The sequence below is a fragment of the Botryllus schlosseri genome, chromosome 6, assembly GCF_051294905.1.
Source record: "Botryllus schlosseri isolate E-star chromosome 6, Bs_hap1, whole genome shotgun sequence".
In the NCBI taxonomy this organism is placed as follows: Eukaryota; Metazoa; Chordata; class Ascidiacea; order Stolidobranchia; family Styelidae; genus Botryllus; species Botryllus schlosseri.
Window position 1 is genome coordinate 27,150,880 of NC_137241.1, and position 15,811 is coordinate 27,166,690.

The 15,811-nt window shown below is 42.1% G+C and overlaps 4 protein-coding genes across 6 annotated transcripts in view; all 4 read left to right on the forward strand.

Annotated features, from left to right (window-relative positions):
• The window catches only part of LOC145441915 (nephrocystin-1-like), a 108,094-nt gene extending 102,025 nt beyond the window's left edge, over window positions 1-6,069 (forward strand). For all 3 annotated transcript variants that reach the window (XM_080319867.1, XM_080319869.1, XM_080319868.1), the window contains 7 exons: window positions 526-608; window positions 669-745; window positions 1,307-1,406; window positions 1,680-1,866; window positions 1,922-1,966; window positions 5,469-5,585; window positions 5,654-6,069. In XM_080319867.1, the coding sequence (XP_080175993.1) occupies window positions 526-608; window positions 669-745; window positions 1,307-1,406; window positions 1,680-1,866; window positions 1,922-1,966; window positions 5,469-5,585; window positions 5,654-5,848 (804 nt within the window). In that variant the 3' untranslated portion in view covers window positions 5,849-6,069. The remainder of the gene's footprint in view (window positions 1-525; window positions 609-668; window positions 746-1,306; window positions 1,407-1,679; window positions 1,867-1,921; window positions 1,967-5,468; window positions 5,586-5,653) is intronic.
• Window positions 6,070-8,044: 1,975 nt separating this feature from the next.
• Window positions 8,045-9,639, forward strand: LOC145441928 (dnaJ homolog subfamily C member 8-like). The gene has a single exon (XM_080319884.1). It carries the CDS (start codon window positions 8,168-8,170, stop codon window positions 8,897-8,899), a length of 732 nt encoding a protein of 243 aa, XP_080176010.1. The 5' UTR covers window positions 8,045-8,167; the 3' UTR covers window positions 8,900-9,639.
• A 21-nt stretch (window positions 9,640-9,660) lies between these two features.
• LOC145441914 (histone-lysine N-methyltransferase EZH2-like) lies at window positions 9,661-12,771 on the forward strand. The gene has a single exon (XM_080319866.1). It carries the CDS (start codon window positions 9,665-9,667, stop codon window positions 11,894-11,896), a length of 2,232 nt encoding a protein of 743 aa, XP_080175992.1. The 5' UTR covers window positions 9,661-9,664; the 3' UTR covers window positions 11,897-12,771.
• Window positions 12,772-12,816: 45 nt separating this feature from the next.
• LOC145441925 (DNA-directed RNA polymerase III subunit RPC6-like) lies at window positions 12,817-15,070 on the forward strand. Its single transcript, XM_080319882.1, has 6 exons — window positions 12,817-13,052; window positions 13,556-13,736; window positions 13,802-13,966; window positions 14,104-14,193; window positions 14,551-14,721; window positions 14,783-15,070. The coding sequence occupies exons 1-6, from the start codon at window positions 12,817-12,819 to the stop codon at window positions 14,858-14,860; spliced, it is 921 nt and encodes a 306-aa protein (XP_080176008.1). The 3' UTR covers window positions 14,861-15,070.
• Window positions 15,071-15,811: the final 741 nt, after the last annotated feature.

The window sequence follows — 15,811 nt, forward strand, 5'->3', positions numbered from 1 at the left end:
GTGTGGTTAGTGATTCTGGTTTGCACTGTACCCAGAATTACATCTATGGTGTAATGCTTCAATGGAGTTTTTAAACTTAGTACTAATTGTTTGATGTTATTTGCTGATCTTACATTTCTTATTCTATATCCAGTAATATTTCTTCATGAATATTTTCAGCGTGTTACTGACTTACTGGTACTAACAATCTGTATTCTGTATGGTGAAGTTTTTCACAGAACTTTACTGACTTTATATCACGTTACTCGTAATGTTTGCTTAGCTTGCTATATAGCTCTCTTCACTTTGACTTGAGATCTCTTTGAAATATGTGCGTGGTGCTTTGTGTAGAGGCTTCAATACAAGTTGCAGGATAATTAATTCTCGAAATGTGTATTTGGATCCAGAAAATTAACGCCTTGTTCATGTAGGTATTGTCTTGTGTGGCGTTAACGTCAATGGTATTGTCGCATTTGTCAATTGGCGTTTATGTAAACTGGATTCTGGAAATTTCTGCATGGTTATTTACTGATGGCGAATTTTTAGAAAACTGCAGAACGTGCGGAGCTGAGCTGTGGTTGGGTGTTTTTGAAGCTATACGACGAACAAGGAATTGCGGTTCCGAATAAGTATACAGTATACCACGTATCCACAATGTTTTTTTTCATTTGAATATGCACTTGATTCAGAACTTACGAGCTTAAACTCCACGGAGGAACGCCGTTTGAAAGCGGAGTGGCTGTTGATCCGACGATTGCTAGAAGAGGTAACCGACATTTGACAGTAATATGTGCAACTACAAATATTATTGACAAAATTCATTTATGAAGTTCAAAAAGTAGTAGAAAGAAGTGAAAGTAGTAGAAATTAGGGTTTGTTTATGTCACTTTTGCGAGCGAAATTATAGTTTTAACCCGGTGAAATACCTTCGGACTGTAATCCCATATCATAGTGGCAGAAAATATCTTGGAAAATTGCTCGATTATTCGAGTCACCAGTCATTTTGTGTTGTCGTGAAGATAAATTTAGCAATGCCACACCTCGACCAAATTTACTTTTTGAAGCTATTTGAGTACTTACCTGTCATTTTCTATATTTACTTGAAATAGTTTTGGAATGTCTTGGAAATCGTTAATTCAACTTGTAGAAATTTACTGAAGTAGCAATACCGAGTACGATTGTATGGTGTTCGGTTGAATCTGCACCCTATTCTCGGATCTGTAAACGTGGGGCCCGTGGAAGAATTATATTGATCAGGGCCCGTTCCTATATGACTGCATCTTACTCACACAGGTCGCTACAATGCTTAATCCACACTTGCTTTTAGCTTCCAGCAGCAGATTGCGCAATCTTCTTACTGCAAATAAGCAACCGAAGATCATTATCAAATTAGGAACGCTGGATAATGCTGCGAAAAAGCTGTTGAAGTATGATCTTTCTCTATGCTTAACACCATTTATTTGGTTAAACCGGTGTATTTATTCATTTCCTGTGATACTTTTTGGTACTTATTATGTTTACACCTCTGCATTTATACTTGCGAGTGTCTGACCAGGATATCGTCTATTTACAGTCCACAGACAGATGTAGCCAGATGTCAAAAGATGTCCTTTCCTATTGAAATGTACATTGTAACATCGTCTCTTTTCACTACGTCCCACTGTTAATCAACAGCTGGTGTAGAACCTGTCATTTTCCAGCTTACTTCCCATGAACGTGGTGTTGCCGTCGTCCTATTGCGGAGCCGTGGCTATTTATCGTCGGATTCTGGCCGACGCATTGATAAGAGATCGACTGTCGCCGCGTGACGCCGACCCGATATCGTGTCCGTTTCTGTCGACGTTTCCAGATGCTTTGCTGCTTCCCGATGTCATGGATGCTGTTAGAGTAAGCATTAAACTACTGGGTACGGTGTTTTACTGACGTTTGATCTGATTTTCAGAATGCGTGGGCAGACAAAACGAAGACGTTTCGTCGAGGTGACAAGGTATGTCGTGTGACTCTAATCTACGGGCTGTCGGCGGTTGTCTAATTCACAGGCGCCGAGTTACGGGGCCACCCCATACAACAAGATTAAACGCCCGCCGTCTGTGATTTAAAATCATCAGGCGCTGTCAAACAGCGAGTCCGTGACAGCGCGTAAATGCCAACTATTTACCGTTACCGACACACGCGCGAATAATTGAATACGCAGTTTCGTTGGCGACGACGAACTAGTGCTTAAAACGCCCCAATAAATTGTAATCCGTGATTAGTAATCACTAATCACTAATCAGACAATTGAACAGCTTCTTTGAGGCACAGAACTTCAATATATAATTGAATAGTATATTCATGTTGAAATGAACCCGAATATTTTCGGCTGACACTCGTCAGGCGTAATCGTCAGCAACTAGTAGAGAATTCTGTCGAATCGAAATCTCTCGTCTCGATAATTTTTCGCACAGGCGGGATTATCCAACAAGTGTTTGTCAATTGTATTTTTTCGCACAGGCGGGATTATCCAACAAGTGTTTGTCAATTGTATAATTTATGGACTTTGATTGTTCCGCACCAATCATCGCATACTCGGAAAGGGTCGCTCACACTTTCATTTGTGTGCCTTGGAGTCGACTTTTATCAAAATGCACCAGCCAAGGCTGTGTCAACAAAAAGAGTTCGTGTATCATCTAAAAATAGTACATTGAACGCTCTCGTATTCGACATTTCGTGCTGGTGACGTCATATTTTCTGTTACGATTGTTGATATACGCTGTTCTTTCGAATTCTCTACTAGTTGCTGACGATTACCCCTGACGAGTGTCAGCCGAAAATATTCGGGTTCATTTCAATATGAATATACTATTCAATTGTATAATCAGACAATCGAAGCAACCTCGTTTACGACGTCGATTTCGACACTCTTGCGCTGAGAAACACCCATCTTCTCTCTGGACCAGACGAGCAAATTCACATTCTCCTTCTCTTAATTGAATTGTATTTGCGCCCATATTCGTTTACAAAATAATTCTTGGGTTAGGTCCGTGATAGTCTCTTTAATTGGAGGCTGGAGGTTCGTGATAGTCTCTTTATTTGGAGGTTTGGAGCGCGAAATAGGACAGTTTGTTTGTGTATATCTGCGAATTGAACAAGATCCTAACAAGGCTTTGCCAACTTTTATCGGGAAATGCAACAATGCAGCTCAAACGTCGTTATAATGTGCAAACAATTGCCACGATGTCAGACTTGGAACCCCATAGTGCTGTCCGCAAGTTGAGGAATTACTGATTAGATGCGCGCTTTCTCGTTTGCTATCATCTGTATAGGCTGCTAATTCTTGTCTGCTTTATACACTTGAATGTATTCCCTCGATGTCACTTGTCAGTGTTTGATTTGTTATTAATACTGCGCAGTGCGCATTGTCCAGTGCACGGCGTTGAATTACGTTGTCAAAATTGATGCTACACGAGATTCTCGGTGACGCAAATTCTGAATTTATTCGATTTGTTTGAACGGGAGCCTTCTATGTTCCAACAAACTTCATTGCTGGACGGACTCTATTGAGCGCAACCATATCGCGGATCGAATTTCACACCTTTGGGATATGTAGTTCTATTGATAAGGTCGCGGCATGCGCCCATATTGCTCTTACTGCAATAACACGTGGATAATTCAAAGCACACCATTTTACAATCAAATTCGACTGGCTGATCGGGGCCTACGTAGGCCGTAGGCCCCTACCTGATATTAACCAGCGCGTTGTCGGCATAAAAACCCAGGTGCGTGGCCAGGGAGTTTCTCATTTATAACTAGAAATCCCGTCCTTTTGAAAATGCCAATTCACTAATTCGTATTATCAATGCTGCTTACTGCAAATTAGCGAGAATCATTTGTATGCGAAATGGGTCATCGATATCTCTCGTGCACTATCTGTCGGCGGTTTGATTTAACGCGTCCGCATGCAGGCCTGCTACCGTCTGCAGAAATACTTTCGCCAAACAGTAACAATCTCTGAGTGTAATATTGTTTGTGTTTATGTATCTTTTTGATTAAAACTTATGCCCGCGTCTGAACAAATTGTGCTCGTTGTCATTGCCGAATCTGGGTATTTAGGTATGACTAGCGCACCCTGTAATTGTAATTATTGCAGGTTTGCGGCATGTCTGCAACTTCGTTATTAGCGCAACTTTGCTGGCCGATTGTACAGTCCGATAAAATTGATCACAACGATGTATTTCGCATAGCGTACTGATGCTGATTTCAGCAAACTAACGATCCTTATTAGATGTACAAATTCGACCTCATCGTTAGAAACGTAGATTTCATCGCCAGCTCTGAGAAACACCATCTCCCATCGCGATTTGACGACCAAATGTACGTCCACCTTCTACAAATTAAAGCGCAATATTTGCGTCGATGAGGGCCGCAATTCACGTTTTATATATTTTGTGAACCATTTTTGTGATAAATTTTCTCGGATAGCAAAGTTGAACAGTGTTTTCTTGTGTCTGCCTGCTAGTTGGAATTTATTCCACTGCCCATATTATCAATCCAATTATACTTTGCGAACGTAAATCGGAAAATGCAGCAATGCAGTCAAAATCGATGTTTTAATCAGCAACCAATTGTCGCGATGCGAGCTACTCGATGCTAAGTAAAAAACCATTGTGTTGGCTGTAAGGGATAATCACTGTTTGGCCGCGCGCGTTTGCAATCACAATTCTAGGCTGTTTTCGTGTTCCAGAATTGTCGCGCGCTGTGTCACTGCATAGTCCAGCGACGAATGCCGAGTGCGCGGCAATCAATGACCTAATTCCGCAATCATCTCAGCGGGAGATCGCGTCGCGTCGCATTGCCAGATGCGATACGCGTGCACAGACGAATCTCGCTAATTGATCGCGGCCCCGCGTAACACTGATAATACGACTTGTTGAATTGCAACTGAATATTAGCGTCAGAATGGTCATTTTAAAAGGACGGGGGTTTTGCGTTTCAAAAGGGGGGATTTCGACACCCCCTGGCTACGCGCCGGCCGCCACCCCATGCAAAAATACAAATAGGCGCCTATGGTCTAATTAGTTGGCGTTGATGCGCAAGTAGAAGTAGTAGAAATTTATAAAACACATCAAAACTACTTCAAGGGAAAGTAGAAATTCAAAAAGTCTGAAGATTACTGAAGTAATTAGTTGTGAAGAAGTAGATTTGATCTTGGGATCCGTAGCCTAGAGGTACAGTCCATGAGGGGTCACATAATTTTAGTGGTTAAACGGAGGTGGTCGCTTTCAAAATAGCAAGATGTATGTACACGACTAGCGTGTGGACTGTATCGTTCGCTTGCATCACATTTTCAATCGTAAAATTGATGCAAATTTGTCGCAAAACTACTTGATGAAAAGAGGGTTTCAATCGGTGGTATTGGTGGATTAAAAAACGGATAGTTTGCGAGGTGGTGATTTTGCTATGATATTGAGGTTGGAATATATTGGAAATTTATCGTTTTCTCTTCTCAGAGGGACAAAGAAACTTTGAAAATGAACTTCAAGAAAGTGTTTCTCGAAACTGGATATGTACTCGTTCGTTCCATGTCGTTACCACCGTATCAATGGGCTCACTTACAAACCGAACAGGTCTGATATTGAACTTGTGTTTTGTTTAATGAACTCTTCATATTTAATGTCAAATACTCCTGTTGCAGGGCCGTTGGCAAAAGATCTATCAACACATTCAACTGGCCAAATCGGCAACGTCTACAGCTTCTGGGGTTAAGACTGATTCTACTAATGCAGTTTTGAAGTCATTGCTATCTTCAAACGTTGACCACATGCCGTTTGATATGAACGAACTGAGCTTCAACTTGGTTAAAGATCATAAAGTGTCAATTGTTGAGTAACGTGTCTCAAGTCTTAAGCCTTGAGAGGGTTTTCAAAGTGAAGAAAATATCTAGATGTATATATAGTTTCTATTTTTGTACTGATTCCGCTGTATTTTGTATAAATGTCCATTTGTTTACATGTTCCGCACACAAAATGTAGCATTTTGGAAAGAGACTGGCGCTACAGTTTTGCACACGTGGGACTTGCTACGCATAAATGCTTGTGTTTTATCGAAGAATGTGTTATTGTGTACCTTCTTTTCTCTCGTGAGGTTTTGCCAGACTAGCTGCATCGGGGCTATGCCGATGCTGATATTTGTGACATTATTCAATGCAGAAGTGGTCAAAGCAGTCATTAATGGTAGTACCTAGGAATACTGTACTACAGCCACGTTACAGGTAGTGTTCGAGACGTGCTCAAACTATCACAAGAACCGGCGAGTTGTGGTCGCAAATAGGTGCAATTCGTATATAATTCGCTTACAAGGGCTGTTACGCGAATTTCACTGGTGCTGATACGTCCAAAAACGCTATATACGACTGGATTGAATGCGAAGATTTGATAATTTTGTAAAAATGCTCATAATGCAATATTAATGCCACCCCAGTAAATAGTTCAAGCGACCTAATTCTGAGAGAGAGAGAAAGTCTGAATGACTGTTTCGAAAAAATGATACACTGCTTTAGTATATACCTCGGGAGTCATGCATCAGGTGCGTTAATAACTTCATCAGACCAATACACCACAAGATTGCGATACAATGAGAAGGTAGGAAGGTGTCGAAACGACTTGCAGCCTCGCATCCATCCATCAACCTATAGGCCCTATTAGGGGAAGTGAGGTGAAGTGCCCTTGGGTTCATTGTGGTCTTATTGAATTTGGGCGTCCGGCTTTTACGGCTTTCCGCAGTTGCTGGAATTCGAAATTTAAAGCTGGTGGGCCTATATTGGGATTTGGGACCCTGCCTATCGCGTTCAGAAAGTGGTTCTCTATATAGCTCAGTGTTCTCGTCAGGGATATCTAGATATCCCTGGTTCTCGTTAGCAGAAAGAGAAAGAGAAATTTCTGGCCGCACGACATCTTGTGGCAAGGGTTAAAAGGCCCGCGTTATCGCCTTTCCTCACTTTGTCTGGCCGATGTCGTCTGTTTTGAGAACAGGTTTATAAAGTTGATGTAATATTACGTCCGTGGCTCCTAGGGGCTCGGTTACACACACACTACTACAGCAGATAAAGCTCATTGAGTTGCAGTAAATATTCATGGTTAAGCTAACCGCAGTCCACAGGTGTATGCAATTATGCAGGAAACGTTCGATGTTCACCCGAGTGCGGGGTTACCATACGTCCTCCTGGTTTAGCATGTCATTATGATATGTAATTAAACTCTGGGTGGGTACTGATACCGTATCATATAATGATGCTTTCTTGAAACCTAATCAAACCGTCATAGCAATCACCAATCAATCATTCATAGGCCTACTTGTTGTTATTCATGATTGTTTGGCGGCCATACTGGCCAATATATGAAATAGGTGTCTCGTGCACACCAAATATGCTATTCACCGGCCGCAACACACATAGGTGTGGCGCTGAGAACCGTCTTGACACCTCAAATATACTGCGTTTTGCTTTATACTAGGATTCCATCCAACCAATGTTACCTCTCTAAGCTGCGCAAATGCCCAGTGCTGACACAGTCTCTGCGCACAGAAAATCCAAGTTGCGCACAGAAAATCCGAAGTGATGACCTTTTTTTAGCCGTTACGCACTGTTGTCCAATGGTCTGCGCATTGAGTGGGTGAGTGTGCGCAGACTCGTCAAAAATAGAGGGAACATTGATTCCAACCATAGGTTTGACGACTGAAAAATCACTTTCCACTTCGCTGCATATTAGCTGGTAGGCCTATACTGTATCCAAACATTATACATATGTTTTTGTGCTTTTACTAATTACACGAATAAAACAAGTCATTTGAGGTGAGGTGAACAATCTCAGGATTGTACATGCAGCGCAACTATAACTTTCTAATTCATTCACGAAAAAATTATCGATGGACTTTCATCAGTGAAATTTCAGTGAGTAATATATGAATCAAATTCGAAATGTAGGCATTATTATGTTGGTTTTAGTCAATTAACAATACAAAGGTATTGTTTCATGTATTAACATGATTTCACATAGACCTAGCTATTAGTGTTAATGTGAACTTATGCAGATTTCCAGTGTAGTAATTCAAATTCAGTATACGATTATCTGAGTTGATCGACCTGATTTGTGGAGGCTGAGGTGGTGTTACCACCATTTACTATACAAAGGTCTGTTACATCTCGAAAATTATGGCGGCATCAACTTCAAACGTCGAAGATGAGTTTGCACATTACATGGACGAAGTCAAACGAATAGAACAAGCCGATTCCGTTCTCACTCCGAAACAACAAATAGACCGTTTGAATCGCCCTGGCTCGACTTACTTCAATCTCAACCCCTACGACGTCCTTCAAGTAACCCCAGAAACCACAATTCCTGAAGTAAAAAAGAAGTTTCGACGCCTTTCAATTCTAGTCCATCCGGACAAAAATATCGATCACAAAGATCTAGCTCAAAAAGCATTTGACGCTATCAAGAAAGCGTGGGAGTTACTCGAGGATGAAAAAGAACGTAAACGATGCTTAACGGTAGTTTCCGACGCAAAGGAGAGACTGGAGACTAAACTACGAGAGAAACGAAAAAAGATGAAAAAAGACGGCTTAGGAACTGAGATTCCGGAAGACGACGTAGCAGTATATGAAAAAGAACTTCACAAAGAAACCTGTAAATTATTTGCCGACATGGCCATCGTACGACAAGAAATGGAGACTCGGGAAATGAACGAAAGGAAGCGAAAAGCCCAGCAAGAAGCAGAAGAAAAAGCGAAAATTAAGCAGCAAAAGGAGTGGAATAAAAATTTCGAAGAAAGTCGAGAGGGGCGCGTGTCGAGCTGGCAAAATTTCAAGAAGGGATCCAAGAAGAAAAAGAAAGATACAAGAACTACGTTCAAACCGCCGAAAGTCAAGATGGAGCAGAGATGAGAGCCTTGTTCTTTGTAAATTATCTTGTTACTTACATTCGATATGTTGTTTTACTCTTGGAAGGATGCAAAGATGCGGTCACTTGCAGTCGTGTACCTCGGGAATCCACTAGAGGAGAAATGACGATAGATTTGACATCCCAAAACTGTATTGCACGAATTTCTGCTACAGGCTTACAGTAATTAAATAAATTTTGAAAACGATTGTCACTCATGAAGTAGAAGATAATTTTGGAGGAACAACTGTATTATGCAATTGGATAGTATATTTATATTGAAATGAGCCTAGATATTTAAGGGTGACTACCGACACTCATGGGTAATCCCAGCCGAAAATGCCCGGGTTAATTTCAATATGAATATACTATTCAACTTGTGTGTTGAAAATAAGTTGCGAAAGAAATTAGTTGCATGTTATGTTATAGTTTCATATCCTGCTGTTGTGATGGCTTTTGATGACATATGTGATTTGGATGAATTTCTGTGATCGAGAAATCGCACGTTTTCTTCTCTGGTTTTGTGCATTATTTCAAGATGGGACTTGTCCGCCCATATTTGTCAAGACACCTTGAATGTGTAACTGAAATGACAGATATATATATAATTCATGACATCCCTACTCCGTGCATGCCATATTCCAATATTGGCAATTCAAAGATGTGATTTCAAGTTTATTGTGAAAGATGATACACCCGTTATCCAATTTAATATTTTTAAATCTTTTTTGTTCTTCATTAGAAACGCTTGACGGTAGAATTAAGCTAACATGGACTGGAAAAAAATCGTGCGGTCGGAGTACATGCAACTCCGTCAAACTAAACGATATCAACGTAGCGACAAGATCAAAAGCGCTTTCGAAGCGAACCGAGCCAAGCTGGATGTCAGATTGAAGGAACTGAGTGAGAAAAACAAAAAATACAAGGTCCAGCAAAGAGAATCGGAGGCCGCCTTTACCAACCGGCCGTACTTGAGATCGTGCACCGTAAAAAGCTCGAATCATTCGTACCGCGAACAAGCGGTACCACTATGTACGTTGCTGGCGGTACCGAATTTACCGGTGTGCTACAGTTGGGTCCCTGTGAGGCAAGATTTCATGGTGGAGGATGAGACTATATTGCATAACATCCCATATATGGGAGATGAAGCTTTGGACAAAGACGGCAGCTTCCTGGAGGAGTTGATCATGAATTATGACGGCAAAGTCCACGGCGATCGGGAAGGCGGATTTTTAAGCGATGAACTCTTTGCCGATTTGGTCGAGGCTTTGCATAAGTGCAACGTGAACATGTCGAAACGTCCTCGCAGAAGCAAATCGAAAGGGGATGCTCCGTTAGTGAATGGGAGCTCGTATGAAACTGCTAGCGAGTCTAGTAGTAATGAAGATATTGAATCTAGCAAAAAAGGTACTTCCGATGGGAAGGGTGATACTAAAAAAGAGTTTCCTGCGGACGAAATCTTCGAAGCGATAGCGGATTATTTTCCCGACAAGGGGTCTGGCGAAGAATTAAAAGACAAATACAGAGAGCTGACCGAATTAATGGACCCCAACGCGCAACCTCCGGAATGCACCCCTAATATCGACGGGCCTAACGCGAAATCCGTTCAAAGGGAGCAAGCGGTACACTCCTTTCATGAGTTGTTCTGTCGAAGGTGCTACAAGTACGATTGCTTCCAGCACAGCCACTTGTACAGGCCGCCTGTGAAAGCGAACAAACGCAAGACCCAAGATGTAAAAACACCGGTAGAGCCTTGCGGAAACAACTGCTTTCAAAACGTAGATGGTGGGTTGGAATACCGCGAACTGTCGGAAAAACCTAGTAGTGCTTCGAGAGCGTCTGCGTTCCGTAAAAAACTGAAAGATGGTAGAAGCGGAAATAGCAGTGGCAGTCGTCCGAGCACTCCAGCTCCTAGTGAGAGCGAAGCAGACACTGATACGGCGGAAAGCGATAAAGCACCGTTTCTTCAATCTGTCGCTACATATTTAGAGATGGTGCCGGCGAAGTTAACGCGGCCCGAATGGACCGGGGCCGAATCTACTCTGTTTCGGGTCCTACGTGCGAATTATCCGAACAATTTCTGCGCGATTTCGTCGCTGATAGGCACGAAAAGCTGTAGCGAAGTGTACGCGTTTGCTCTGCAAGAGGCTGCAAAATCTCAACGCGGTGCGCCGGACAGGAGTCATCACTCTGAGCATGATGTTAAAGATAACGCGTCTCCGCGTAAAAAGAAAAAGAAACACCGTCTCTGGTCTCTGCACGCTCGTAGAATACAGTTAAAACGTGATTCTTCGAGCAATCATGTATATAACTACCAGCCTTGTAATCATCCGGGTCAGCCGTGCGACGCCACTTGCCAATGCATCATGGTCGGAAATTTCTGCGAGAAATTCTGCCAGTGTTCGTCCGATTGCGAAAACCGTTTTCCGGGGTGCAGATGCAAGGCGCAGTGCAACACAAAGCAATGCCCGTGCTACTTGGCGGTTAGGGAATGCGATCCGGACCTTTGCGGGCTGTGTGGTGCCGATCAGCTCGGAGCCAACGCTCAAAAGTGTTCGTGCAAGAACGTGTCGATTCAACGCGGTATGCACAAGCATTTGTTGCTGGCACCGTCTGACGTGGCAGGATGGGGGATATATATCAAAGAAGATGTGGCTGCTAAGAACGAATTCATATCTGAATACTGCGGGGAGATAATTTCGCAGGATGAAGCAGATCGTCGTGGCAAAGTCTACGATAAATACATGTGCAGCTTTCTGTTCAATCTCAACAACGATTTTGTGGTCGACGCCACCCGTAAAGGCAACAAGATACGGTTTGCGAACCACTCGGTCCATCCCAATTGCTACGCAAAAGTCATGATGGTCAACGGAGACCATAGGATCGGGATATTCTCGAATTGTCCAATACAGGCAGGAGAGGAGCTGTTCTTTGATTACAGTTACAGCCAGTCGGATGCGGTCAAGTACGTGGGTATTGAGAGAGAGATGGAAGTGTCTTGAACGTACTACTCTTTGGTCCTGATTGATGCTTTTTCTTGAGGCTATCGTTTTTGGGATATTGCCACAGTAACATCAGTTAACTTGTTCTTTGACTGCTTCCTGTTGACAGTGTGCTATATTGACAATCCACCAATCTCGCTTGCGATGATGATGAAATGTCTGTCATTTGAATCATGTATACGATGATGTCGTAAGATGCACTACTACGTCTTAGACTACGACCGTGCTAAGATCTTGATTTGTCTTCACGTGTTTTGTGATTTTTTGTCACTGCCTAATGCCTATTAGGAAAAACTGACATTCATATTTACTGGGGGTCGAGCTGTATTGCACCTTGGGCTGGGTAAAATCGAGTGCCTGAGTGATTCGAGTAGGCCCTACCGCTCGTGACGTTATATCAGCAAGAGGGAATTCAAGTTCCCAAATGCGTAATATTTTTCTACCGCGAAGTGTATAATGCCAGTTATCTTAACAACACTGCAAGGCGGTCACTACTATACAAAAAAGCTGGTGCCATGAAGCCTTCTGCGGCATGTACCAATTGATAGGCTATGCTACCGCAAATCAAGGTTTTGAGGCTGTCTCGGTGTCAGTATTGTATCGTAACGACAGTTCTCGTTCATTAAATTTATGAGGGGCAGAATTCTGTTGCCGTACTCGAAAACATTGGATCTGACTACTCAACAGTTTTTACTCGAATTGCTATACCCAGCCCTAAATCTACCTATGCCACACAATGTTGAGCCTCGAGATGAAACACATATTGCAGTTTATTGCTGCTAGGGTAATTTTGTAAGGAATTTTATACCTTTGAGACGGAATTAGGTGTGTTGAAAACGGGTATTATCGCTGATGATGCAGTTATCATGTTTTTTTAGATATATTACACGCGATTGCATAACTAGACATTGTACTGCGGTATGGCGGAAACCGCTGTCAAACAAGAGCCTACTCTGGCGTTGGAGGATAAAATTGTGCTGCTCTGCGCGGACAATCCGAAGGGCATCAATGATGATTTTATCCAAAAAAACGAACCCGACATAGAAGTTCAGCAACGAGTCGCTGCCATCAACAGGCTGTTGACGATGGGAAAAATTGAACTGCTGAAGTCTTCCAACGGGCTAATTTACCGGCTGAAGTGTTCCAGTAGTGCGAGGTACAGCATTGCTGTTCCTTTATGTAATGAATTTTCGAAGACTTTTTTATTGATTTTATGTTAACTACTCTTTTTTTGATTTAAGGTATAAGCTATTTCTTTACAAGTTAACTGAAAATATTTTGGATCCATGGATACTCAAACTCAGTCCTTCGACTCTACCATAAAACCATAATTCTTCATTGTTTCATTGGAAGTATCTTGTGGTCTGTGGAGATTTCACTAGACTAGTTCACAGTCGCTTATGTCTGTGCTTGGAAGTGTGTGTATATATGTCCTTGGAGTTGATTGTAGTGAAAATCTAGAAAGCTGTCGAGGAGATTCGTCTATGCTTTCCTTGTAAGGTTACTGCATGGTTTGATAAATAGTTAACACTAAGTATTATCCACCGCTGAACTACAGGACGCATGTAATATATTCAACCTAGCTCATGAATACCACTGTTCATATTTAGGTGCGTAATGATGGAAAATTCTTACTTTGACTCTAACGATTTGCTCAAGTCAGGTCAAGGGTATCGACAACCAAGATCGGCTGGTCTACCAAGTAATAGAGAGCGCGGGCAGCAAAGGAATATGGATTCGAGACATCAGACACAAGTGCAATCTCATGCTCACGGAAGTGAATAAAATCCTGAAGAATCTCGAAGGCAAGAAACTGATAAAAGCCGTCCAGTCGGTCGCGGTAAATCAATGCGTGCGACTCGAATCGATTGTCGATTTATAAAATCATACCGTTTCCTATTTCAGGCGTCGAAAAGAAAGGTGTACATGTTGTATAATTTGGAGCCGGACCGTTCTATCACGGGCGGAGCGTGGTATTCCGGGCAGGACTTCGAATCGGAATTTGTGGAAGTTTTGAATCAGCAGTGTTTCAAGTTTTTGCAACAAAAAGAAGAGAATGCAGAGAGTGAGGTATGTTGAATAGGCTTGATAGCGATTTACTTTCGTGCTTCATTATAAACACTACTATTCCGTGAGTGGCTTACATACGATTAAATGTGATGAGGGGCTGTTAGTGAGAAGATATTGCATTTTTTTGCTTTATTCAGACTACATTGAGTCCGTCTTTACGGCACCGGTCTTCGTACGCCTCGTTGGAGGAAGTTCTGCAATTCATATCCGATTTGGGAATCAGTAAGGTATTTCAACTCTTCCAAGTTGTATGTATGAGGTGTTCTTTGTGTGAAATTGCTGATTTTGACGGTGTGACACTTATCTTGTGTGACTTTTTAATGCTAAAAGCTATTGTAATCGCAAAACCAGCCCTACTCTTGATGCCCAAGTGTCGCATGCTGATATGCCCACTGCCGCTGTATCTTTTATCAGTTATGCGGCAGGTTTCAGCGTTCATTTAGCAAGGGTTAGAGTGCAAAGAGGTTACAGAATTCCATACGAGGGATGCCAAGTGCCTGGCATTTACAATATCTCTACATAGTCATGATCTCTAAGCGATGTAATATTGGCGTTTCGCTACATGCTATGTTTTCTGTATACAGGTTAAACTTCAACCGGAGGATATCGAGACCATATTAAACACACTGATATACGACGGGAAGGTGGAGGTTTTCTTGGCACCTTCTAAAAATGGAATTGAGAAATTATATCGATCGGTGAGGTCTTTTGTTGATGCAGCTGACGTCACAAGAGCGCCTTGCACTGTCTGCCCGGTAAGATGGATTCTTGTGTGACTAATGACTATGTACCCTTTTCAATAGAATTTCGTTTTAGGTTTTCCACAAATGCTTACCTGGAGGTGTTATTTCACCTGAGAACTGCGTCTACATGACAGAATGGATGGAATACTGAGCGGGATTTGTCCTGGAGTGGAACCTCGACAAGCGTGTGTGCTTACTGCTTAACCCTGCCTCCGTACGGAAGGGTGTATGTTCGGTAGAGGGATGAACATAAGTAGGATGGGCCCATCAAACAACTGCATCGGAACAAAATATGGAAAGTGTCATTGATGGTATATTTGCAGCGTCAAGTATTGACGAAAATACAAGTCTTTCATTACAATTGTGTGTGAATTCCTTGAGTGTTGGGGACATGCAGTCAGGGAGGCAAGTGAGAAAAAAATAAACTATAAAACCTTTAATGATTGTTGGTATTAGCTACGGATGTTCAATTGTTCATGAATGAATAGCTTGCTTTTTCGCATCTAAGATTGTGCAATTTGCGTGTCTATTCAGAAATATAGGGCGAGAGAAGCGGTGGGTTGCATACGAGCCCATCGCTATGATTGTACGTTGTAAATTGCTATGATCGAATGTAATTTTTCGATACCATCACTATTGATAGCATAATTTATCGAAAACAGTCCAGAGCTTATAATGACTGTTGAATGCTATTGTACTGAGTGCTAAAATCAAAACAGTAATAATGTCGAGGCACCAGAAACTAGAAATAAATTGCCATCGAATGTGCGGTGTGTGACGTGTGAGTCAATTAGTGTCGATCTGGACGCGTTGCCGAATATAATACTTAAGATTTCCCTCACGTGGAAAAGTTATTGCCAACATCGCTCTGGTGTTTGTTTGTTAGTTTCTTGCTGCACATTGCATGGTGGCAACCATCATAGCGGTTAGTTGCGAGAAAGTAAAGTAGGTAAGCATAATTTTTTGCTCAGTGTGAACTATCTGCGTTCAATTTCCTAGATCCAACGAATATATATATACTCGCGGTGTATGTAGGCTATGCATGTGCGCATGTGGACTGGCAGCGGCCGCCACAGCGCAGAAGAGATTATTACTGAACTTT

Bases quoted from the DNA above. Each gene is read 5' to 3' on its own strand.
- LOC145441925 (XM_080319882.1), top strand. From the start codon at position 12,817: ATGGCGGAAACCGCTGTCAAACAAGAGCCTACTCTGGCGTTGGAGGAT. The intron at 13,053-13,555 runs GTACAGCATTGC...GATTTGCTCAAG, and splicing joins AAGTGTTCCAGTAGTGCGAG to TCAGGTCAAGGGTATCGACA. The intron at 14,194-14,550 runs GTATTTCAACTC...TTCTGTATACAG, and splicing joins CCGATTTGGGAATCAGTAAG to GTTAAACTTCAACCGGAGGA.
- LOC145441914 (XM_080319866.1), top strand. From the start codon at position 9,665: ATGGACTGGAAAAAAATCGTGCGGTCGGAGTACATGCAACTCCGTCAA.
- LOC145441928 (XM_080319884.1), top strand. From the start codon at position 8,168: ATGGCGGCATCAACTTCAAACGTCGAAGATGAGTTTGCACATTACATG.